At 35.9% G+C, this 27653-nt stretch overlaps 1 protein-coding gene across 1 annotated transcript in view; it reads left to right on the forward strand.

The window, feature by feature from the left end:
- LOC141429005 (uncharacterized) overlaps window positions 1-27653 on the forward strand; it is a 69109-nt gene that overhangs the window by 30142 nt on the left and 11314 nt on the right. The window contains exons 3-4 of the mRNA XM_074089140.1: window positions 25880-26033; window positions 26669-26854. Coding sequence (XP_073945241.1) covers window positions 25880-26033; window positions 26669-26854 — 340 coding nt within the window. The remainder of the gene's footprint in view (window positions 1-25879; window positions 26034-26668; window positions 26855-27653) is intronic.

Genomic DNA, 27653 nt, shown 5'->3' on the forward strand with positions numbered 1-27653 from the left:
CTATTATGTTGAGAACAAGTTTCTTTTTTTTTTCAACAGACGAAGCAAAGAAGGAGGTGCTTTCTCAGGCATTTCTCTAACTTTTTGCAAAGTGATCATCAAGTTGAGCGTACTTATATTTGAAAAAAAAAACATTTTTTATCCCTTAAAGCTATGCAAGATATGCTACGCAGCAACATTTGGATTAATTGGTTTTAGCTCACGAAAAAGTAATGTTTGTCGGTTACATATATTTTTGGTTAGAGATAATGTTATCATACATTAGCGATAATTCATAACATAACATAATGTTTTATGTTTTTATTACATACAAATTAGCAGTGTGTGAGTGTAATTTGTGATTACGGAATAAGATGCAAGATATCTTCGTTGTCTGCTTTCGTATTAAGAACCTGTAAGAGAACCAGTAAATATGCACTTAAATAGCTTAAAAAATCTTAATTCAACAGTACCTAAATATTATTTTCACCTCAGCACCTCAAACAGGCAGGTTTTGCTATGAGAAATCAGTGAGCAAAATCGCATTTTTTTTTTTTAATGCTGAGTACAGTGTTGAGTCTACACACTGAATTCCAAATATTTGAACTTTACTTTGATCTGTCATTTCACTTCAACACGGAAAAAGCGAGAAATAGGATCAAATGTATTGATTACAATCTTAAATTAAATTTTTGGTATTAAAAATATATTGATACATGACAACGAAATATTTCCAAAATGTAAATTTTCCCGATTTTTTAATAAAGTATGCAACCTCGTTGCACGAAAGCCGCTTCTCTTGGTTTTTTTTTTATAAAAGAATTCCGTATACTGCCTCTACAGTTGGAATAAATATTTGTTAAATTGAATGAGTTTTTAACAAATCTATTTATGTTTATTTAATATAAATCTTAATTAAATTCATATTCAAAGGTTTATTTATAATAAGTTATACGTTTATTGTTCAAACTTTTTAATGACCCCCAAGATGAGGCTTTATGCAGTATTAAAAAATAAGTGTGACATATAATATAGCACAAGAAGTTCTAAGTTCAAATTACAATGCATGTTATTATGACTGTTATGAGTATGAGATTTGTATGGTATCTACTGGACACTTTATTATGGTTTTAAATGTGATTATTATATTTGTTTCTTAATAATCGGATTATATTAAAAAAAAATGTGTTTGTTTTGTAAACAGGTAGGTATATGTGGTTTTATTCTTATGTTACATTTAAATGATGTTCTCGCTGCTGAGATGAAAAATTGTATGTGTCACACGAGACCAAAGTTTTTTTGCATCTCGTGTATTTGAATCCCTTGATGCTCTCAGGATTCTAACCTAGAATCACTTGCTGACGCTCGTGATTCAATTGTAGAATCCTTCGCTTCCTCGGGATTCAAAATCAACACTCGCACCAAAAAACGACTTTGCTCTCTTGTTGCACAAATAACTATTTCGTAAACCGTTTCTGGAAATTTTGGTTTTACGTAGTTAAGTCCTTCAAGTCTACTTTTTTATTTGACTGGATGGAAAACGAGCAAGTGGGTCGCCTGATGGTAAGAGATCACCACCGCCCATAAGCATCTGCAACACCAAAGGTATTGCAGATGCGTTGCCAACCTACAGGCCTAAGATGGGATACCTCAAGTGCCAGTTATTTCACCGGCTGTCTTACTCTCCACGCCGAAACACAACAGAGCAAGCACTGCTGTTTCACAAGATGATTAGCGAGCAAGATGGTGGTAACAATCCGGGCGAACCTTGCACAAGGTCCTACTACCTGCAAAACTTATGCAGATTGTATTTAATTCACTGACACGGCTAATTTTGACCTTTAAACGAAATAGGTACTTTAAGTGTTATCTTTCTTTAAACCGGACGTTGAATATAACTATCAAGCGTACTTTCAACATTGAAATGTGGTCATTAGGAAGGGTAGGGTCGGGACTCGGGACCGGGTAGGTCATTAGAGAAGATTTGTGTTTGAGGTACTTGCTTCATCAAACAAATATTATTTTAAAACAAAACACAATGTTTTAGCCTATTTTGTACTCATCTGTACTGTGTACCTTTATACGTATGATTGTGCCTTCGGCAGACATGCAGGTCGTCCCGCCATCTATGTTTTGGTATGCCTTTATTTCTAGGGCCATCGCTATACTCTCCTATTTCGTGAAAATTCTGGCTCATATTCAGCCCTGTCCACACGTCAACATAACAAGTTTTGGAGCACGAACAAATATATAAAAGTAAATTTCATTATAACCTTCAAAGCTTTAGTTAGACTCCACTTATAAGCCCTTAAGAGTTTTAAGCGAGATGCATTTAATAAAACTATTAAAGCTGTCGGCTGGTCGGACTGTTGACTCCTTGCCAGCAAGTTGGCGCTTGGAAATATTGCGTTCGTTACTTACTAGGTATAAAATTTTGGAATATGTTGAAAAATATGTAAAATATATTCAGACAGAACATTGAAAATAAGGACAGTTGAACTAGTTTGGCTACTTGACGTTTAGCCAAAATTTACTTATTAGAAACCAAAATGATGCTAATATTGCAAAACTGATTTTGTAAGACATCACCTACATAACTTTTAGCTATCAGTAGGCCTTAGTTTTGTAGTCATTCAAGTTATTGTTACAAGCAACATTTTTTTTGTTACTGTTATCAAGTCTTTTTTTTTTCAGTGAACATAATAATAAAAAAAATATTTAAGTACCTATTAGGACTCTATGATTTGATGAACTCACTAGTAAAGCATACACTAATTTAGCATTTAAAGGAATGTACATTTAGGTGTTAGTTTTTATTTTATTTATTTAAGTAAAACAATTTTAATAAAGTATTTGTAGTTATTGCTCTTCTCTATTTATATCGTTCAATAGTGAATTAGTCCAAGCAAGTATTATGCAGGAAGTAATCTGCCCCGATAAGAATCTGTCCAGTTGAGAAGCAGTCCAGATGAGAATAAGTCCAGCCGCGAAACTATCCAAATTAGAACCTATCCAGCTGCTGTGGAGGGGATTCAAGTGCACAGTTCCCGTGCTCAGAACCATTAACTTTGTTTTTGAATTTATAGATATTTTCTGCAGCAAATTGGCATTGAAGTTCGAAGACGAGTTTTGATTTGTAGTTCATTACAATTGATGAAAAAGTACGAAAAAAATTGCAATTGTTCCATTCAAGGATCTACGGTAGAGCCTCGATAATCCAAATTTCAAAAACCCTAAAAACCAACCCTGTTTCGACTTTCAGAGCGTTTGGATTATTTTATGGAAGAAATAATACATGACACATGAGTATAAGGCACTCTTTTCAACAATGATCAAAGTTTTATATTTGCGTGAAACTAGGAAAGGAATCAATTATAACCTTAAAAAATGATCTCTAATTGATAGTTCAAATTAGAGAGACGTTCGAATTAGCCTAAGGTATGGATTATCGGACGGATTATTAAAAGCCGTGGTAGTTTAGTGTTTTAACCCGTGGTGGAAGTAGAGGGTAGTGAGTTCAAGCCTGGGCGCGCATCACTGAGTTTTTTCGGAGTTCATGTGCGAAGTTACATTTGATATTTACCACGACATTTATAGTGAAGGAAAACATCGTGAGGAAACCTGCACACATCTGTAAAGGGATTTCGTGGTGTTTGTAAAGTTCGCAATCCGCACCGCGCCCGCGTGGGATCTACGGCTCAAGCCCTCTCATTCTGAGAGGAAGCCTGTGGCCTGGGATGTATATAGGTAGGCCGAGATGATGATGATAACAGATTATTGGGGATCTACTGTGCTAAAATTATTCATGAGTTAAGCACAATTAATAAACTCAGCCCAGCATAAGAATATCCAATGTAGAAAGTTATAGATATATTGAAAAAGTCTACGTTATTGTTACTATAATAAATAATCTAATCAAGTAGGTACCTAAACATAACGACTATCGTAAATGATAAGCTTACTCATGCCTCGTTATGATTCAAGTTGGATGACAATGAAAAAGCTCTGTTGATAAAAAAGGGAATGTATAAGTAGATTTTTTTGATGTAATAACAATATCAAGAGGCAACTGAGCGCTTTCCTCTTTCATCTTTCCCATTTGAGTTTCTTTTCCGGACCATAATGTCTCACTGTTTGTTCTCTATCATGTACTAAAATAATTTCCTTGCTCACCCGCGACCTTACGATAGCTAAGCTTATGCAAAATATGCGTGTTCATGCAGTTCCTCCACCTCCACACTGTAAGAACACACACAAATCACACAAACCCATCTATCACCACCACCACACTACACTGACGCGTTTCGAACTCAACCAGAGCTCATCTTCAGAGTGACACAACCGTACACCATGCTACCAGTTGTTAGACTAACGAACCACAACCACCGTTTTAACTTGTCACTGTAACTCCCCAAGTACCCACATACGTTTTATGAAACAAAACAAAACTACCCACAAAATATTAATAAATTTTTTAACCGTCCTTCAAAACTACCTTGATTTTTATTTATTTACTGTCAAGGCATGTTTTATTAACTACCATTGCTGAAATTAGATCCAAGCCGTAGCAAGGGAGATGAAACTAAATTTACCTGCTCATTAATAATAGACCCCATACTGTTGTATCTAATTATCTCCATGCATTCTAAAACATCGAGACGAAACCCCTTGCCACAATAATGTAACACTTCATACGAATCTGAGTCCGATAAAGAATGATTTAGTTCCAACAAATGTTTGGCAAAATTCGACTTATCAGGATGCTCATTCCTATATGCCGAAACATGCTCTTTAAACCTAGTATTAAAACTGCGACCTGTCTGACCAACATATACTTTACTGCAGTCATTACAAGTGAGCTTGTATACACCCGATCTAGTTCCTTTATCTACCTTCTCTTTGTGGTTACAAAGCTTAGAGTACAAAGAGTTGTTAGTCTTAAAGGCTACCTTAACATTGTTTGATTTTAAAATACCATAAATTCTATCAGACAAACGACCAACGTATGAAATGCTACACCTATATTTGTTAGAAGACTGCGATGGTAACACGGCGTAAAGCATGCTATTCACAATCCGTGCCTGCTTCTTCTGAACCAAACTATTGACCATTGTTTTAGTATAACCATTCGATAACGCTATCTGATAAATAGTATTTAACTCTAAATCAAAATCTTCCCTAGAAAGAGGTACAGTTAACAATCTATGTACATAACAATGAAAAGCTGCTAATTTATGCTGCCACGGGTGATTAGATGATGCTGGTATCACGGCATCTGTGTACGTGGGCTTTCGGTAAATTTTGAATTGGTGTTTATTATTAAATCTATTAATTGTCAAATCCAAAAAGTTTAACGAAAAATTTTCTTCTAATTCTTTTTTAAATTTTATCTTAACATGTTTGTTATTTAAACCATTCACAAACAAGTCGAGCTGTCTCATACTTCCCCTCCAGCACAGAATTAAATCATCAACGTACCTATAATAATACACAATATTATTGTTACCCACTATGTACCTCCTTTCAAAGTAATCCATAAAAATATCTGCCATTAATGGACTCAGAGGTGATCCCATTGCTAAACCATCACTCTGTAAATAATACTGTCCATTAAACCGGAAATAATTTTGTTTCATGCATAAAGTTACCAAATTAATTAATTCACAAACCTCCCCAGGATGTAAACGATTCCTTTCCAAATGATTTTTAAGAATAACTATTGTCTCACTATATGGTACATTAGTAAATAAACTATCTACATCTAAAGAAAGCAATGTTGCGTTAGGCGGAATGCTGTTATCTTTAATTTTGCTAACTAAATCCGAACTATTCTTCAAACTGTATGATGGGGTAAAAGAAGATTTTACACGAATAACACTATTTAATTTCCTTGCCAATTTATATGCTGGAGCACTCACATAAGACAAACGGACGAACTGGCACATTATCCTTATGAATTTTAGGCAATCCATACAGAATTGGTGCCTGCGGATTCATTGGTATAACAAAACTCTTTTGCTGTTCGGTTTCAAAGGTAAATTGAGATTCTTTAACAAGCTTCTTTAATTCATTATGAAACGTTATTGTAGGGTCCTTTTGTAAAACTGTGAAAGCATCTCCCTGAATTACATCTAAAACTTTTTGATTATATTGACTTCTTTCCAAAAAAACAATACAATTACCCTTATCAGCCTTGGAAACAACCAAATCATTGTCATGCACTTTGCGTTGAACGGATCGCAAAAAATGTAATTCTGTTACATTGGCAACACACTCTGTAATATTTGTATTTTTAAGTGTATTCGCCACCAAAACCTTTGTCTCTAAATCACCCCTGTTACTCACAATTGCAACTTCTGAATCTACCGCCAAACCTTCCACTATTTTCTGATTTAATTTAGTGGGTAGATTATACTTCAAACCTTTTTCCAATAATTTATTTTCACCGTCCGAAAATTCCACATTAGTAAGATTTTTAACACGAGGGTAGAAAATATGACCGTTATTAGATTCCCGGTTATTATTGTTGAAAGAATAAAAAGAATGTGATCGACGTCCCGTAAGCCAACGCAACTTTTTACATTGAGTTAAATACTTTTTATGAGCGTCCACTGAAGCAAATATTCGGGCTTTTTCATCCAAACAATCGAACTCAATTTTATGTAATTTATAAGTAAGCTCAGACTGCAAAATTTTAAGATGTAACTTTAAATTATCTCTAACACGAAACCAACTACGCGACTCTTCATTTAACCAAATTTTCTTAGCCCTCTCCATTGCAATTTTTGCAGCTAAACTGGTATTATAACAACGGAATTGAATATAATTAGGTACAACATTCAAACGTTTACATTGTTGATTATACCAAATATTTTGAACAGCTAGACGATGTTGCTTAGTTAATTTAAGATATAAACGTGCCTGCACGGCTACGCATGCCGATTTTAAATAATTTATTGAATCAGGCGTTACTTTGCGGAGGTCCATATCAATGAACTAAAATAATTTCCTTGCTCACCCGCGACCTTACGATAGCTAAGCTTATGCAAAATATGCGTGTTCATGCAGTTCCTCCACCTCCACACTGTAAGAACACACACAAATCACACAAACCCATCTATCACCACCACCACACTACACTGACGCGTTTCGAACTCAACCAGAGCTCATCTTCAGAGTGACACAACCGTACACCATGCTACCAGTTGTTAGACTAACGAACCACAACCACCGTTTTAACTTGTCACTGTAACTCCCCAAGTACCCACATACGTTTTATGAAACAAAACAAAACTACCCACAAAATATTAATAAATTTTTTAACCGTCCTTCAAAACTACCTTGATTTTTATTTATTTACTGTCAAGGCATGTTTTATTAACTACCATTGCTGAAATTAGATCCAAGCCGTAGCAAGGGAGATGAAACTAAATTTACCTGCTCATTAATAATAGACCCCATACTGTTGTATCTAATTATCTCCATGCATTCTAAAAAATCGAGACGAAACCCCTTGCCACAATAATGTAACACTTCATACGAATCTGTGTCCGATAAAGAATGATTTAGTTCCAACAAATGTTTGGCAAAATTCGACTTATCAGGATGCTCATTCCTATATGCCGAAACATGCTCTTTAAACCTAGTATTAAAACTGCGACCTGTCTGACCAACATATACTTTACTGCAGTCATTACAAGTGAGCTTGTATACACCCGATCTAGTTCCTTTATCTACCTTCTCTTTGTGGTTACAAAGCTTAGAGTACAAAGAGTTGTTAGTCTTAAAGGCTACCTTAACATTGTTTGATTTTCTGATACGATTGCACGTATTAAACGACGATACAGACTCACATAAAACAGTAACTACCTAAGTGCATAGTGCTCTGCATTTGCAATGCAATGTAAAGTGAATTAACCCCCACGCTGTAACTTGATTGTACAATCGTAAATCTCGATGGAACTCTGATTGACGTCCTTGTATGTGTCGCGACAATAAGCATCGTGGGAGGGTGGAAAGTGTTTTTCTTTTGGTGTTTTGCAAAAGCAATTGCCGGGGTGAGTTGAAAGGCTTCGATGAGTATCATCAGCCATCGGAGAGTACTCGACGCGCACGGCACAGGGCTCTCCTCTGTGAACTTTAACATGCATGCCATCGGCGCTGGTAAATAAATCTTTGTTCTGAACATTTTTGTCAAATCTTGACGACGTTACCGCTGTTACTTTTTAACGGCTGAAATTTGACAGTTTCGCGTTGTGGTGGAAGTTCAAAATATATTTTCTCTTCGATATAGAAAATTTCAAGTAACAAACAAACAATTTTAAATTTTTAAAGTTACGAGAGCTTTTTTTTATAGTCCGCGCTTTTCTCGCCGTCGCTAACGATGCGGGATTTGCCGATGTAAGTAAATTTTCAAGGAAAAGACTTGGCGTTCTTGACGTTAAACCATTATAATGTCGTTTCAAGTTGAACATGCACTGTACAGGTAGAGCGCCGCAGTTGTATTACAATTACGTTGTGCAGGGTTCAAAATGAATGAGTGTAATCATTTTTAAATTTGGCCGAATGTAGATAACAACATTTAAATGTGAATACATAACATGATAATTGTACTAGAATAGGTACCTACAGGATCACATTAGGTAGATATAATTTGTATGCGGCTACTGTTCACAAATTTTGATGCACATGAAATCCGAGTACCGCTTCAGCTTTATTCAGAGATTTAAATAGGAATGGAATAAATTGAATCGTTTAATCTGGTTTATACGTTAATAGCGTGTTGTGGAATTCCGAACGGGATATAAATTGCAGCGAGCCTGCAGAGGACGGTGGATGTATATCAATTTGATGTTAGTCCAACCACACTAGTGCGTCTGTATATGGGTGGTATTTTAGTTATCCAATCCAATCGCGATGTCTATTGTTAGATCAAATTTCTTTGAGCAGGCCCGTTCTACTCATGCTGTATATTTTTCCGAATTCATTATTTTATTTCCAGTGTAGTCATATTAATTTAAATATCATTGTAATTTTTTAACGAAAATATCGGTTCCTATTCATACACATATTCATCGGTACATATTCTTACACTGTGCTACTGCTATACATTTTTAATGAAGTCATTCCCATTTGTTTGATCAAAATGTAAATTGTTCTTATTAATTTGTCCAATGTCAATGTTTAATATTTTAACAAATTTCTTTGATGAATAATGAATACCTACCCATTTCGCTAGTAATTTTTTTATCTAAGATTTTATTTCTTATTGCGTCGCAATTTTGATTTAAATGTCTTCTTTGGTCAAATGTTGGAGTTCCTATTATTTTTAATCCAATCACCAATTTTTTTTGATGTAATGCATTTTGTACAAAGATATCGGGAATATCTCCCTTATACATACTACTTTTACTTGTAACTAGAAATAGACGAAAATAGAGATAGGAAACGAACGGTGTAATAACATCCGCTTCCGTCTCTCCAGGACAAATTCATTTTGCCGACTTAAGTATTACGGGCACCGGCCGCGGCCGGGTGCGGGCGGACTCGATTATCTACACTTACGATATTGAAAACATCAGCTTTATTATGATTGCAAAAATATTCGCAATCGATCAATAAAAACAGCTGGACGAAAACAATTGAAACAAACGATGTAAATCTGTGGTGGAGGAGGGTCGGAGTAAACTTGTGTCTGAAATTGAGAGCACAGCCAAAGTCTCTGATTGTGGACGACTTAATTTAGTCCGTTTTAACCCCACGAAGACACAAGTTTGCGCATTCACCGCTAAGAAAACCCCTGTAACTCCGCAGATTCAGGCTGAACTCGGCTGAAAGTACTGAGATCCTTGGTGTTGATATCTCGAGCGATGTGCAGTACCGCAGTCATCTGGATAGCAAAGCAAAGCTGGCGTCTAGGAAACTCGGTGTGCTCAATAGGGCGAAGCGCTACTTCACCCCGAGGCAAAGACTGCTGCTCTATAAAGCACAAGTCAGGCCCCACATGGAGTACTGCTCTCATTTATGGGCGGGCGCACCAGGATACCAGCTAAGTCCACTTGACTCGGTACAGAAACGCTCAGTTAAGATTGTCGACGACCCCAAACTTACGACGGTTTAGAGTCGTTGAGCTTCAGGAGAGACTTCGCCTCTCTCTGCGTGTTCTACCGTCTTTATAACGGACTGGGTTCTGAAGAACTTTTTGACATGATGCCTACAGCAATTTTCTACCATCGCACCGCTCGCCATAGACAGGGGAGTTCATCCCCACATGTTGGAGTCACAACGGTCGCGTACCGTTTTGTTAAAAAAGTGTTTTCTCCATAGAACACTTAGATTGTGGAATGAATTTCCTGTCGTGGTTTTCCCAGCGAGTTACAGCATGGAGGTCTTCAAAAGGGGTATAAAAAGGTTTATGCAGGGTCTACAACGCGCGAGTGATTCTTCGGGTGTTGCAAGCGTTCCTAGGCGGCGGTAACTGCTTAACATCAGGCGGGCCGCATGCCTGTTTTCCACCGCCGTGGTTTAAAAATAACCCTCTGGAGATCCTTTTAAGGGATTACATGTCTTCGTCTTGTGAATTGTTATTTTCATATGTTTTATGTACAATAAAGAGTTGTACAATTTAATACAATAAATAATAAATATAAAGTATATAGGTATTTACCTATTAAGCCAGGAAAGGTCAGACTATTTTCGATCTTTTCGAAAAACCTTTTTCATAGGTGAGTGCGTGTAACTGATCGGACCGTTCCTGAGGGCCAACTCCGAAATTTTAAAATCGAAGTTCGTATCGTACCGTCCCTCTCACTCTCGTATTAAATAGTATAAGTGTCAGAGAGACGGAACGATACGAACTTCAATTTTCGAATTTCGTAGTAGACCTGCTACATAATCTTGAGTTGAACCGTTTTTTAACTTAGTAATTTTATTAATATGTCTCACAAGAGTTTTCAAGCAATATTAAGTTTTTTTTTTAAATTTGACATTTAATGTAAATTATAAATAATAGAGTTTTATACCGAATGCTAAATAAACTGTGTATTAATGCAAGGGGCTCTAAGTGAAAACGCGTATTTATTCTTCAATGGAATAACTACAATAACACAAGAAGAACCCATCAAGTTCCAAAAGAGGCTGTATATTGTGCTACACTCCATTGTACCTACCGGCAGACGAGCTGCTTCATCTGCATCTATTGTGCAAAACATCAGATACATGCAGTGCATTTCACACATTACAAGTTCCAGCTACCATGTAGTCTTTAAATCACAGTCTCATTGCACAATATGCTATCTCTATATTATCTTTTTTACGTACATACATGCAACAGGAAGGTACATAATTATTAGATTTTAGCCATCTCAGTTCTTTGGTCTTTAATTAAAACTCTCTTTTGTTCACGGGAATCTTCTCCAAAAACAGCCTTAAATTTTCAGATATATATTTTATACCATGCAACAAGAACAATTCATCTAATAATATAAATGTGAAAGTAACTCTGTTAGCCTGTCTGCTTTCTGTCTGCCTGTTAACTTTTCACACTTAAATTGTGTAATTTTTGATTTTTTTGATGAAATTTGGCATAAATATAGTTTAAAGGCCCTGGAAGGAACACCGGACAGTTTTTATCACAGAAATTTGCATAGTTCCCGCGGCGATAAACAAATTGAAGTCGCGGGAAAAAAATATAGATATTTTACCTGTCAGCTAACGTATTCAAAAACAATCAATCGTTAAAACATGGCAAAACAAAAACAAAACTGACAAGCGGCCATATCGCAATGTTAATATCCGACGACGACGAAATTCAACTTGAAAGGCTATTTCCTCAAAATGTGATTTTAAAACATAAAGCTTTTATTTTTATTGTGACTTCATAATAATAATAGTCTATGGCATTATTATGTTAATTTACGGTTTCTATTATTTAAAGATAATACCCGGTAGGTTAAAAACACGTACAAGGAAACATATATTAAGTATATATTAATTTCTAGGGTATTCGTAATTCAACAGCCGAGGGCATGCGCATACACTCTCGTACGTTGAGGAAAATAAATTATGCATTTATGCGAACCGGACCTGGTTAATAGAAAAAAAATACTGTCCTAGTTGAAAGCTTTCAGCTATTTGCCATATTCTACTAAAATTGCATTACTACTTAGTCTCCATCTTGAGCGGGCAGAATAATAATAATAAAATCAATAAATTCGTACCCGTATGAACCTAATCAAATGAAATAGGTATAAAATATTAAGATATTATTATATGTCACGCCTTATTTATGTGGCATTATTCAATACTATTATCGGTTTTTTTATCGAACTTAGTGTCTTAAACTACGTAAAAAAGGAAGACAATGCACAACCCACACCTGACCTTGAAATAATCCATTAAAAATGTAACGTAAACCGATATCGTGCTACTCAAGAATAGAGTATTACCAATTCATTACTTGCAAGAGGCTTTTCGAAGTTAATATTTAAACGTATACTTGGTTCCACTAACAACAGTGAATGTTAAAAGAACTTCAATGAAATATTTTAAGTTGTATCAAAATAGGCCACTTACATTTTTTTTTCTAATTGTTTAAATGAAATTACAGGAACAGGAACTTTTTTAAGGCGTTGTAATTGTAATGCCCAAGATTTCATTATTTAATTCATCCGTTACTAGTCTGCTTTATTTCTTGCTTTCGTAAATATGTAGGTATGCCGTATGTCTGCCAAATGTGAAGGAATTTAATTAGTGTTTCTGGATTCGCGTGAATTAAACTTCTTGATGAAGGCTTTGCTTATGTTAGCCGTTGACGAGAAATTGCCGGTGCTCCTCGGCTTGGAAATTAATATCGCCGTATAAACTTTCACGCTCCGCGGTATTTCATTTAGCGAATTTGCCTTGTCAAGCTCTGGCCGGATTGATGACTCTCGTTGATAACTGGCGATATTTTATATTTCAATTCGCAGAAAAATCGGAAAATTGTTGTGATTTAGGGTCGCTGCTATAACTTTATCAGTGGATATTGATCGATGCGCGTTTCAGGGGGATTTTAGTTGCGTGCCTCGGATATGATCATCATTATTGCATTTGCCTTGTCTAACGTAGGTTTACGCTGTATCTCAGCAGCACGAAAAAATTGTTCAAATGTGATTTTTCAATGACTCATTTATCAGGATAGGTACTCGATCAACCTGTTTACATTTAACTGAAATAACAACTGCCAAAATTGACATAATCCAGTAGGCGGAGGTGGCTCTCGCGAACAATGTTAAAATTGGGGTCGCTAACTTCTTCGTTCCAATAAGTTGTCTTATTAACTATCTGTTTATCTCTATAGCCTAGTTTAGTTCACTATCTAGTTGTAATGTTTAAACAATTAATTATTTTATTTTGAAGAAGTAACAAATTTTATTAATAGCTATATTTTATATACTTACCTATATGTTTGCCTCAACTGATGGATAAATATAACATTATAAAGGCAAGCACCCGCCCGAATGTAAATCTTTTCCATGCATAATATAACATGTCCGATTTTTCTTTTCTTTTCAACTCTCCGGAAATAAGTAACTGCCACTTCCCTACGTATAGGTATAGCTGCATACCTAAAACTTTTACTCGATTTTTCTCGTTCCCAATACCTACGGCTTCATCGAGAGCCATGATCATAAACTAAGCTGAATCGCGCGAGCATGTTTCCCTCGAGGCACGGCTCTGCTACCCTCTCGTTACAGGAGACTACATGCCTTTGTACTTTGCCACTAAACGGTCGGGGAATACGTGAACTCTCACCATATTGCAGTAAAGATCATAACAAATGTGACAGGTTCCTGGCCCACTGAAAAATTTAGAAGTTGGACCCTACGATATAGTGCAATACCGAATACCTCGAGCAGCGCTGCAATGGTACTATTAAATATTGACAGACCCTTCTTGATATCACGTGACCCAGATTGCATCGGTTTAAGTATGAATAGCGTGCTGTCGCTTACTTTGCGAAATACTTAATAGTTGAAAATACACTTCCTACTTTCGTGAGAAGTAGGTACCTATACAAGCTATGCTTAAAGATTGGATGATTGCTTATTGTACCTTAATTTTGAGTTAAACCTTTAAATAACTTACCTAGGTACAGCTGCTATAAAATGTAAATGTAATTATGTTAAGTCCGGTAAAGTACATACACTTAAATAAACGTCCTCTGAATTAATATTCATTTAGGGGATTAGATTCAATACTGTAAACGAAATTACAACTCTAAAGCCTTTTGGCTTTGAAATATTATCCACTCATACCCGCTTATTTTGAGGAACACATCACTTAGGTACTTTGATTTCATAACATGAGTTAATGTATTATGAATTACGGGGGTGGTGCGGTGGGTATTTCAAGTTGGCTAAGGCACTGGTGTGTTAATCCTGTTAAACAACTTACAATGATTTAAACATTGAATTTTAAATACTTTATACTGTTGTCGACTTTGTCGTTGTCATTATCTTAGTAAAGCTTAAATTTGAAATTCATAAAAGACGTAAATTTTAGCATATTTCCATTTGTTCTGCTTTGAAAGGACTTTTAATAAATGAGACTTTATTTTGATTGATTGCTTTAAATGTTGACTCATTTCAAGATATTTTTGTGATACTGTTCTTGATTGCATTCATTTAGGTAAATTATTTTATTTTAAGAATATTTTATTTACTTTCAGATTATAAATAACTAGTAAGTATGTAGTCTATAGTCATATATCCGTAAGCCGTGGTGGCCTAGCTGTTTGACCTATCGCCTCTCAAGCAGAGGGTCGTGGGTTCAAACCCCGGCTCGCACCTTTGAGTTTTTCGAAATTCATGTGCGAAATTTACCACGAGCTTTGCGGTGAAGGAAAACGTCGTGAGGAAACCTGAACAAACCTGCGAAGCAATTCAATGGCGCGTGTGAAGTTCCCAATCCGCACTGGGCCCGCGTGGGAACTACGGTGCAAGCCCTCTTGTTCTGAGAGGAGGCCTGTGCCCAGCAGTGGGACGTATATAGGCTGGGATGATGAGTCATATAAATAGTCTACAATAGTCAGACGGTGGTAATTTTTTTTGACTAGTTCTCTATTTAAATAAAGGCTAGTATCCATAGTACAAGCTTTGCTTAGTTTGTGTCCCATGATATTTGTTTTGTTGTTTTTGGTTTAAATAAATTAGGGCGCGGTTATATAGCCCTTTTTATAAAGCACAGTGAGCTTCATTTCAGATTCAGCAAAAGAGTTATCCGCGTTTTCGCAGAATGATTATAAAAAACCCACCAAGAGCGTGTCGGACACGCCCCAAAATAGGGTTCCGTAGCCATTACGAAAAAAATAAGTAATATTTTTCTATCTTCCATAGTTTAGGTATATTTTATACCTTAGGCTGCTATTTACTCTTAAACTACTAATAATTCTCAAGCAAACTTAACCATTATAGTTTTCCTTGAAAGTTTGATATACTTACTAACATCCTGAATTTTTTTAGATTTTTCCACCCACCGGTTTAGATTTTAGAGGGGGGGGACGCTCGATTTTAATGAAAATTTGCACTTTAAAGTTTAATATTTCGCAAAAAAAACGCTGAACCGAAAAATCGTCTTTGTAAACCCCTAACGGTTTTAAAAGACCTATCCAACGATACCCCACACTATAGGGTTGGATGAGAAAAAAAATCACCCCCACTTTACGTCTATGGGAGGTACCCTAAAAAAATTTTTTTTAGTTTTTATTGTACCATTTTGTCGGCATAGTTTACATATATGTCCGTACAAAGTTACAGCTTTCTAGCATTGACAGTCCCTAAGCAAAGCCGCGGACGGACGGACAGACAGACAGACATGGCGAAACTATAAGGGTTCCGTTTTTGCCATTTTGGCTCCGGAGCCCTAAAAACGGTCCTATCAACGCCTAATTTAATTAAAGAATCTTAAATTGACGACCGGATGGCTAAGTGGTTAGAGATCCTGACTATGACTACGAAGCTTGAGGTCCCGGGTTCGATTCCCGGCCGGGGCAGATATTTGTATGAATAATACGAATGTTTATTCTCAGGTCTTGTATGTTTAATATGTACTTAAGTATGTATTTATCTATAGAAGTATGTTTATGCGTTGCCTAGTATCCATAGTACATGCTTTGCTTAGTTTGGGACTAGGTAATTGGTGTCAAGTGTCCCATGATATTTATTTATTTTTACATAAAGTCAATAACAAAGTCAGTAACAACAATTTGGTAGAGATTTGAGTTGAAAAACACGTCACGTAGGTACTCAAAATGCACTCAATACTCAATAAACCCTTAAAGTACTTAGTAGGTACCTTTAGAATAGCCTAGAGCCCTGCAAGACGGAGATTGTCGTCCGCATTGTCTGCGTTCTGAATAGGAAATGACTTAGGCAGATCCGTAATGATTTATACGAGGAGAGGCAGATGAGGCTTGTTTGCGAGTTCACGAAGAAAGAACCTGAAACTCGTTTGGAACTGTCACCTCCAGATTATTTAGCACTCCTCACAGTATTCCGCTCGCGTCGGATAAGTAGTTTGAAACCACGTGGGATCAATTTATTACTCTCTTTAAGGCGCGGGTGTACGTTTCTGTTTATAGGTAATGAGAAAGCTACCTACACTATTCTTGATTGAAATTAGAAAAGTTTTTGCAAAAAAAAACATTTTTAATACAAGCTTCTTTTGCTGACTATACTTTTTGTTGACTGTACTTGTATTGTCACCCAAACTACATTTGCATACAAAATTTCAATTACAGATTTGATTACAGACAAACAGACAGATAGACAACGGGACACTGGACAGGTGAAACTAAATAAAAGCTTTTAAAAAAGCTTGATTAAATTATAGTCAAAATACCACAAACGGGACTTATCACGCTAAAACACACGAGTAATATTTACCTCGACGTTTCAACCACATTACAGTGGCCGTGGTCACGAGTAGACTATGAGTGAAAATCACGAAAGTTTAAAACGTTGATTAAATTAGGTATGTAGACTAAACATGATTTTTGTCTGGTAATTGTTGAACTATTTGTGAAATAGAATGGGTTAGTTTTTTAAAAAATATTATTAGTCCGTCAGTTGCATTACCAGGTTTTTTTCATTTTGTTTACGCTCGAAACTACCCAAATGTGTTGAATTAGGAACGTAAAAAAGAAAACCAGGTAGGAATCCTACCTGGTGGAACCTAGGTATGAAGTAATACTTATAGTTCATTTTGTAAAATAAAGTGAAATAATAAACATAAATTATACTACCGTCCATGGGTGGACCCGGCATTGTTTGCCACTGAAATGGTACCGGTAAGGGCAACAATAGTAGATTGTTCAACAAGGGAGGAAAATAATCAATATCACACACAGTATCTTACCTTAGCCTGAAACGGAAGCTCATACATCAAGCGGCAACAGCGGCCTGTTCATATTTGCTAAGATTGCTGTTATAACATGCACATAAATTTGATTTTTGTGAGGAGACCTGTGCCCAGCACTGGGACGTATATCGGCTGGGATGATGATAAATTCCTATTTCAATAGTAGAACGATTTGGACAAAATGTAGATCAAGAGGTCTCTAGTATTTAAATGCTATCGTGTAGCCGTTCGTAAATTGAAAAGAAAAAAAAACTGAACGCGATGCAGTTTTTGGCAGTTATTTGTTATACCTATAGTAAAAATAATTCTGCGTCAGTTAGTTTTATTTTAAGTGACATGATTTTATCATTATCAATTCTTTGTTTATTATATTATTATTAAAGAAACAGTAAAATGGTAAAAATGAGGTTACAGCTTTTCTACATAGTACAGGTTTTATCTAATTATTCCGTATTCCTTTCAAGTCGTCATTTACCCATAACACAAGCTTTGCTAAGCTTACTTTGGGACTAGGTCAATTGGTGTGAATTGTCCCGTGATATTTATTTATTTATTTACAATCTGAAATATCTGAAGCACCTTCTTACTTAGAGAAAATGGCGTATTTTTCTTTTTGTATAAAATTTGCGGTAAGATTTTAAAGTGAAAGGTATCAGGTTTCTATTTTTATAATAAGATAAACGGAGCTAGAAATACAATACTTCTGATTAAAATTGTTGATGATTTAAACCGTTATGTATTTAATACAACGCAGAAAGCTTTGTTTCAGTTTACAGATCGAGTTCGGGCAATTATATTATAGTTTCATGGAAACAACGGACCGGAACAAATTCGCTAAATGCAAAATTAATTCCATTCTGACATGCGGGTTGAAACTGGAACATTCAAAGTATTCATAATATCTATTTACATATATACTTAATCAAAGACTTAATCATAATAAAAAGTTAGGGCGCCTGTGAGTTTCAGCTTTATATATTAGACAGTGCCTAAATTATTTTGCTTCTTCTGACGGCGTTTACTAAGTTTTTATGTATAATATATATATAATTGGAAAATCCACTTTATAGCTTTTTATTATAACGTTGTCTTTTCACAACAGCTAACATTTTATGAATTTACTTCAGATTCAGGTAGTTCGGAAGTGTTTTAACTTTGGTGAATTTGCCTTTTTGACAGAAAAATGCCTCCCATACAAAAACTACTTTTCGTGCTTAGTTTAAAAAGTTTTTTCGACTCCCCCAAGTAGAAAACAGTAACATCATGTTTTTTTTTGAAAAAAAAAGATTATATTTATATCCTAATGAGCGTAAAGCAGCTTGTGAAAACATAAATACAATTGTGAAGTTGGAAACGAGTGAAGATTATCAAAAACCCGCCAAGAGCGTGTCGGACACGCCCAAAATAGGGTTCCGTAGCCATTACGGAAAAAATAAGTAACATTTTTCTAAGGGTTTCGTATTTTATACGGAATCTTCCAAGTTTAGGTATATTTTACACCTTAGATTGCTATTTAAGAGTAAAAATACTAATAATTCTCAAGCAAACTTAGCCGTTATAGTTTTCCTTGAAAGTTTGATATACTTATTACCATCCTGAATTTTTTACGCTCGATTTTAATGAAAATTTGCACTTTAAAGTTGAATATTTCGCATAAAAATCAATAAATCGAAAAACCGTCTTAGAAAAGTTTAAAAATACCTATCCAACGATACCCCACACTAAAGGGTTGGATGAGAAAAAAAAACACCCACACTTTACGTCTATGGAAGGTACCATAATTTTTTTTTTTAGTTTTTTATTGTACTATTGTGTCTGCATAGTTTACATATATATCCGTGCAAAATTACAGCTTTCTATGATAGTCCCTGAGCAAAGCCGCGGACGGACGAACAGACAGACAGACAGAAGACATGGCGAAACTATAAGGGTTCCGTTTTTGCCATTTTGGCTCTGGAACCCTAAAAACGCTGTACAAAGCAATTAAAGCATAGTGAAATACATACATATCGCTAAAACTCCCAGACGCTCTAAAATTTTATTATGATGGTATTTTTATTAAATATGTAGTTTCATAACCACTGACTAACAATTACAAAAAGTGCTGCTTGAAAATTAGCATTTATTTCAAAGATACCTATTCATGCATGCCCCGATTTTATCGTGGACAGTCTTTATACCGGTCTTCAGCTGGGTGTGGCCTGTAATATGAGCAAATAATTACAACATAGATCATACTTCTCAAACTGAACAAATTCAGCGACTTTTAAAAATATTAGTTTTTTAATTTTTATTACTCTTTTAAGTTTATTCGAAGAAGCAATGTAAAGCAAAATGTTTGTAGCGTGACAGGCGACGTCAGTTGTGTTCTAGGATGGCGTACATTGATAGCAGTATTTAATTTGTATGAAAAAACCGGCCAAGAAAATAGGGTTCCGGAGCCATTCAGAAAAATTAAGTAATATTTTTCTAAGGATTTCGTATTTTGTACGGAATATTCCAAGTTTAGGTATATTTTATACCTTAGGCTGATATTTACTCTTAAACTACCAATAATTCTCAAGAAAACTTAACCGTTATAGTTTTACTTGTAAGTTTGATATACTTACTACCATCCTGAATTTTTCAAATTTTTCCACCCACCGGTCCACGCTCGAATTTTTTATTGTACCATTATGTCGGCATAGTTTACATATATATTCGTGCAAAATTACAGCTTTCTAGCATTGATAGTCTCTGAGCAAAGCCGCGGACGTACAGACAGACAGAAATGGCGAAACTATAAGGGTTCCGGTTTTGCCATTTTGGCTACGGAACCCTAAAAAAGAAAATTCAAAGACTCCATTATTTTTAAAAGTCGCTGAACTAATGTTGTTCAGTTTGACGAGGACGATCTATGTTTTAATTTTTGCTCGTATTACAGGCCACACCCGGTATACATATATATAATATAAAAACTGTCCAATGAATGCTAATTTTCAAGCAGCACTTTTTGTAATTGTTAGTCAGTGTTTATGAAATAAAGTAGGTAATATTTAATAAAAATACCATTATGGATATATATTACATTATATTATCGACATGGATTATTATCCATGGAGCTAAAATGATTATTCGACTTATGAGGTGGAGTAAGAGACCCGTGATATATGCACTAGCAAAGGCCGCATACGGGCGGACATGGCGAATGTATAGGGTTTTTTATAAGACTACAGAACCCGAAAAAATACTTGAAACCAAAACAAAACAAAGTCAACAACGAAGCGAGTGAAGTGGCTAAAATAAAAAGGAACTTTTTTAAAAACTAATGTTACGTTCAAATTCTTCTCATTTTTCTGACATTGCGAGTTATCTTGCTAAACTAGCGGCCAAGGAAACCCTTATTATGAGGTTCCGTTCTTTCATATCGCGCAACAGCAAGCGTCATAGCTACCACATAACAAAATGAGATTTTACAGTCGGATGCCTTTAATAACCGAGACTACTCGGAGAGGAAAAGTATTTTATCAAAGAGGGAAAAAAAGAAGATTCACGTGCGACGAATTATACTTTGCCACGGTTTTGAATTTATTTTTCTAAATGCGAAATAAGTTTTCAGGAGATTTGCATTTGCTGAAAAAAAAAATAACGTATACTGGGGTTTATAAAGGTTAGGCACTGCAGGTAAATTTAAGTTTGGTCTCTAAATTATTTTTTATTTTATTTTGGAAGTGATATCAAAACCGAAACAACATACATTTTAGGAATGTCCTGTTAACTTGGTCTTCTTATTAATCTTAATGCTGTCCAATTATCTGATTTAGCAACAAATTCGAGTATATTTTTCTTGAACTCGTAATCTTTTCGTGAGGCTCTCTGATTTTAAAATAAACGGCATCTTGCCGCCTGTTGCTTTAAAGACTAACTGATTTACCATTTGTGCCGCTTCGACCTAGATGGAAAAAGAGTACATTGGGAATCTTAATTTCCGTTTTCATACTGGACTGAGATATTGAGGAAATTATTGAGCGATTCTTCGTGAATTCTTCGATATTACTACAACTAACAGACTTCGTAAAATACGTGTTGTAGAATATTTGGCCTTCACAACAATTTGCTGCATTCCGATTGAAAAACGTTAATAATCAAGGCTATCTATCACTTTATATAGCTTTGTTAAATATCTAAATACTAATACAAAACAAATACAAATATCTTTATTTTGCGTAAAAATGTGGTACAAAAGCTGGTATTACATTTTATGGTCTCACACATTTCACCAGAAACTGGCATGCAAAATGAGCACAGAAGAGACAGTAACAAAAGTTTATGCTTAATATGAAGAAACATGCCTTGACAATAATTTAGAGTACCTACTTAAGTTTAAAATTATAATGTCAACATAAACGCCTAATAACGTGATAACTAACATGTCATAATTACAATAAAATAATATTACCAATATGTCATGATTACAATACAGATCCAATAAAGCTAATTACATGATAAAATGTCATACAGCTTATTACTTCATTTGATTTCTTAATAACGATATCTCTTGTCCGGGTGAGCGGTTAGCTCCGATGGAGTGCCGAAAAGTTTCTCGATGAGGGCTACGGCATAGATGTCGCTAGTGTCGCTGCTTAAGTGGCTAAATAAGAAACAACACAAGCTGAGATATGAGGTGCATAGGAGAAATTCGTGTCTGTATCGTTGTCCAGCGGTGGTGTAGCGGTATAGCACACGGCACGGAATGCCGAGGACCTGGGTTCGATTCCCAACGCTGGTCTTATTTTTTCTGGTTTTTCTGTGCATCTATATTTCAGTTTGTGTTTTCGATAAAAGAAAATGTGTTTTTTAAAGTAGAGTGACCCATATCTACAACATTTACAAAAGCCATTCATAGACTTTCCGCTAGAGATGGTTCTGATCAAAAACTACCTGTAGGGACACACGTCCGCGTGTTCATGTCAACAAAAGAGATGCACTGCAAAGAGTCAAAGACTTCAGCGAGAGTAATCCATTACGACACCTAGTCGATCGCTTACTATTTATGGTGTAGTAAAAAGTCATTGTATGTTGATACTTGATGTATTTTATAACATGTGGTCTTCTTGATCCTTAAATCATGTCAAGATGAACAACGTATTGTAAAAGGATTTCCCCGGTATCTTTTTATTGAACCCGTGTCGAGACGCGATCCGCGACGTCACCCTATCAATTATACAAGCGAACATTGATCGATGGAAGCCTAATATTAATAGGGTTTTATATGATGTGCACTATCTCCGATTATATAGTCGCGGTTACGAATCTTATCCTATTCGAACAATACTTAAATTATAACAGTAAACCGGTGTAAAGATGTGTAGATGTTTGGATGCTTGTTACACAACCATGTAATAACATCTGAGCTGATTTAGATTAGATTTTATGTCAAAATAGTTTAATGTTGATAATTGAAACTACTTCGTAACAACAACCTTAGGTAGCAATCGTGTTGCTATAACAACTCGATCCCCAATGGGTTGCCTGCATTTTTACCCGACTGCCCGAAGGAGGGTTATGTTTTTACGTGACATACTTCACATCACAAGTATGGCAAATGATGTGCACAACACTCTAACTGCAAGGTGTTGCATCGGACGACATACATATCTAACTCAAGCTTCAATCACTTTCCGGGTTTGCTAACGAAAATATTCACTCCACGGGGCTGTTACCCCAAAATTGTACAATTTTAAATGCTAATTATAATTAATGTTATTTATAATATAGAACTAACTACGTATATAGGTACCTACTATTATTTATTACCTAACGCAGATGACTGATAAGGTTTACGGCATTTATTACTTTACTCATTTAATTAAACACATCTGGAATCCCCTGTTGTAACAGGGGTGTGTACCCCCCGTCCCGTCAAAAAGTTTTACTATAATCCTTGAGAGTAAAATTACCATCCTGTTTTATCCACACCAATCACAAATTTAGTCCAAATTTAGTCGGATGTAACAATAATTCGGTTCTGCGACCAATTTCAATAGTACTTTTGCTTACACAATATATATTCACTGAGCTGTGAACGCGCAAGCCTTTCGTCACTAGCATCTTATTTGTGTTCATATATGTAAGTACCTATTTGAACATCGGTTGCGGCAACTTCAGTGCAAAATCAATATAAACTTTGTGATCCATTTTGCTTCAATAGACGTAACCTATCGTCATTATTATCTCTGGCGTCTCACTTTTGTGCACAGAATGAAAAATCTAAAAACTCAGAGGAGCCAAAAAACTGCTCAGTTGTGCCTAATTGAAACTACAATGTTCTCCCTAAGAGTCAAACCCACCACGGCTTTTATGTAACCTATAATTCTGCAATAATAATAGTAAAGGGGTCATATTCGTTGTCGGATAAATGGGCTAATCTCTGGAGTCTTGAAAAATCTTTCATGGATAGAATGCTATACGATTAACATATGCATTTTTTTACCTCGGGAAAGTATAAAATTCCCGTGGGACGCAATGTTAAGAACATTTTAAAAAGTTAACGATTTATATTTGAAAAGAAATAGAGTGAGAAATGAAATAGCTGCTTTACGGTTCAGCTTCGTATATATACTCGCATATATTTATGCCTCTAAGAGCACCTAGCTAAACAATCCTATATTTTGGCTTGAGAGTAACTAAGGTGTTCAGCATACACTTTCGTATGGTGATTTAAAATTAATTTATTCTATTTCAGCAGGTGATTATGTTAGTTTGAGTGAACATCCCTGTAAATGTTTTTCAGAATTAATTTAAATCGTGGTTGACAAGATAAATGTTTTCTTACAATCAATGATCAAAATGCATGGCGTAAAAGCCGTCTGTAAATTTTAATTCTTAATTCCAAAAAAATACATTTTTACTGGGATGCAATCTGCTGAATCTACCCAACAACCTACTGAAATATTCTGTAATATAAAGTCACTTTATAGTACCATTAAGCTTAAGCTGACGGTAGATACATTGCTCCCCAGTCGACTGCTATTATTATTATAGGATAATGCTTGATCAAATTTATATTAGACGCGAAACGGTTCCGGTACTCGTAACCGTAGGGAGAGAGCATGTGTGCACGCGTTCAATCTCTGCGATAGCGACTCTTAAATCAATTTTTCGCCAATATGGTAACGCGGTAATGCCGCCAGCCCCATATACCTAGCGTCTCCAATAAAACCCTCATCTGCGAAATGTCTGCGGGAGCGAGTGACGATGCGATTCAATATGCGGATACGTGCTTGATTAAAACATGAGTCTAGTCCGTGGCGGCATTTTGTATTGTATGAATACCTAAGTGAGATATTGAAAGAATATTGGTATTTAGTTTACATATCTACTTACTTTGTCAGTACGGCATTGTGATAAAGAAGATTCTGCGGTAACAGTAGATGAGTACCTATTATAAAATGATTTTCTAGTAGTCAAATTCCATCTATACTAATATACTGAAGAGGTAAAGTATGTGTAATAATGGTTAATAATAAACCATTATTATTTTCACGTGTTGGGATAATTTAGGAACTAGATTAGTACCAGATACCAGATAGGTGGTACCCGATAGGTAATCTTAGGAACTGATTGAAAAAACTGTTTTATTAATAGGAAACTTCACTATTGCTGATTAACATTTCTCACCCCGGGGAAGTTCAAAGTTCCCGCAGGGCGTCGACGAAGTTGCGGATGAGAGCTGTTAATATGTAGAGCAATACTAGTTTATATGGGGGTACCTTTTTTCTTTGTTACAAACGAGGCATCGGGTGATATCATCGTGTTTAACAGCCTATAGAATTGTAACGTGTGTGGGATGAGCAAAAAATGTGTTCTTAATTTTATTCATAAAATACGCCAAGTTTCCTGCAGTGCATCCGTTTTGGTAACGATGGTCTTTCCAAAAGCGTTGGTAGTATTCCGAAGTGACATATAAAAGGGCTTTTTTGAGCGTATGTATGTCCATTTCTTTGGTCCTCGCTGCAGCCTAAACAGCTGGACGGATTTTAACATGTGAATAAAAATATATTTTGTATTATAATATAACAATATGGGTATAAAATGAAAGCTAATAATTAGCCCTATAAATATACATTATATATAATGTAAATATACATTATATAAATATATATTATGTGTTACAATACTTTTAATCTACCATTTTTACAGAAATATCAAAAAGTATGAAATAAAACAATAAATTTACAAAATCAAAAAACCCGACTGCCTTCTAAACTACCAAAAAGATGAAAACAAGTCTATTGGTCTAGAACTCTGTTAAGTAGCTAACTTAAAGTTCAACAGTCGGGACCCATTCAAATCGTGACTAGCTCAATAATTCTTAGTACTTACCTAATGGGTAACTGCTGAACTTTAAGTTAGCTACTATACAGAGTTCTAGACCACTAGACTTGTTTTCATTTTTTTCAGTATTTTTAAAGCCAACTTACAGCAGAAATCAGTAACATTGTTTATAATTTGCTTCCAGATTCAAATTTTTCGTATATTCGGCATACGTGGAGGGTCGGACGACGGACGCGGTGCGCGTGATTGCGGCGACGAAGACGCGCGGCGCAGACGCCGTTGTCTGCCGGCTGTGGCTGCTGGATAACCGCACCCTCACTGTCAAAGCCAGGGTCAAGGTAGGTCTGAAACCTGTTAGGACAGGGTTAGACACACGTCGCTTGATTGTCGAGACACTAGCGGCAACTGTTGTCATCGGCACAAGACTAATAATAATATGAATAGAAATGTCTATACAGCATGGGGCGCCTATACAGAATGTTTTCAAATTATTTGGGAATATTTCAGCAAGTAATTGGAACAGTTCAACTGAACACTCCTGCAAAGGTTTTCATTGGAATTTCAGTAGGTACCTATCAAAGTGCAGTCCCGCCTTCGACGCGATGCACTGAATCGGTCAATGTATAAGAAACTTTTATCAATCAGAATTCAAAAAAATCTAAAAATCATTTACTGGAGTCAAATTAACTCAACTATCTGTTGCAATATTCCGGAACAATTTGAAAAGACCTTGTATAACGAAAAAAACTCTCATATTTATTTTTCCGACCCATTCCGTAACGAAGCATCGTTACGGAATGAGAGAGTGAGAAAATGCTACAAAAATGGGTTTTTATAATAATAGAAAATATAAAATAAGCCATTTCTGTTCCTCTTATCATGTTCTTTTACTACCGAAAATATAAAAAAAAAAAACAGAAGAGACAACTGGCTTTTGCTTCTGCTATAAAAATTGGCTTTCGGAATTTTTCAGCCCATCCGTGAAAACTGGAACCTGAAATACAGTGCGTCGTACGTGCTATGCAGTCTGCGCAACACGGGAGTGCGCGCGCAGGAGACGGCAGGCGCCGTCGTGGCCGTGCTGGCCGAGGCTGTTGCTCACCGCGCTCCCACCAACCTGCTGCCTGTGCTCGATACGCTGCCCAAGCCCGGGATAGAGGTGCGTGTACCATTGTTAACGACTTCTTCTAATGAGAGCTAAAAGACAGGTGAAAATTCGCTAGATGGCGTTAGTCTCGTGAGGTTTTTTTGACGTTACTGTCTTGCTTGCAATGGCTTATTTAGTTATTAGCCAATGAACTAAAAGAATTTCTATGTTGACCCGCGACCTTATGATAAGCTAAGTTTGTGATAATGGTGTATTAGTCTAACATCTGGTAGCACGGTGTACGGTTGTGTTGCTGTGAAGATGAACTCTGGTTGAGTTCGAAACGCGTCAGTGTAGTATGGTGGTGGTGATAGATGGGTTTGTGTGATTTGTGTGTGTTCTTACAGTGTGGAGGTGGATCGAGGAACTGCATGAACACGCATATCTTGTATAAACTTAGCTATCATAAGGTCGCGGGTGAGCATATGAATTATTTTAGTTGATTCTTATGGACCTCCGCTAAGAGTACCTAACGCCTAATCCAATAAATTAGTTATTAGCCAATTGCAAGCAAGGCTGTAACGTCAAAAAAAACTTCACGATACTAACGCCATCTAGCGATATTTCGCCTGTCTTTTCGCCCTCATTCGCTGCATTCTTGACAGAGTGGTCGTGGCCGTTTCACTCACTCAACCCTCGGGCCGACTTTGAACCAAGGCATATTTATTTACCTACCATTGCGAACCGGAACTGTTGAGGTTGACTAAATATTGTCATTAACAAACCAGGTTAGCATTATACGGCCGAATTACAAATAGTGGTGAGTGGCTCAATAATACCTTTTCGCGTTTAATGTGCATAACTTAGGACA

Source organism: Choristoneura fumiferana, chromosome 6 (genome assembly GCF_025370935.1).
Source record: "Choristoneura fumiferana chromosome 6, NRCan_CFum_1, whole genome shotgun sequence".
Lineage (NCBI taxonomy): Eukaryota > Metazoa > Arthropoda > Insecta > Lepidoptera > Tortricidae > Choristoneura > Choristoneura fumiferana.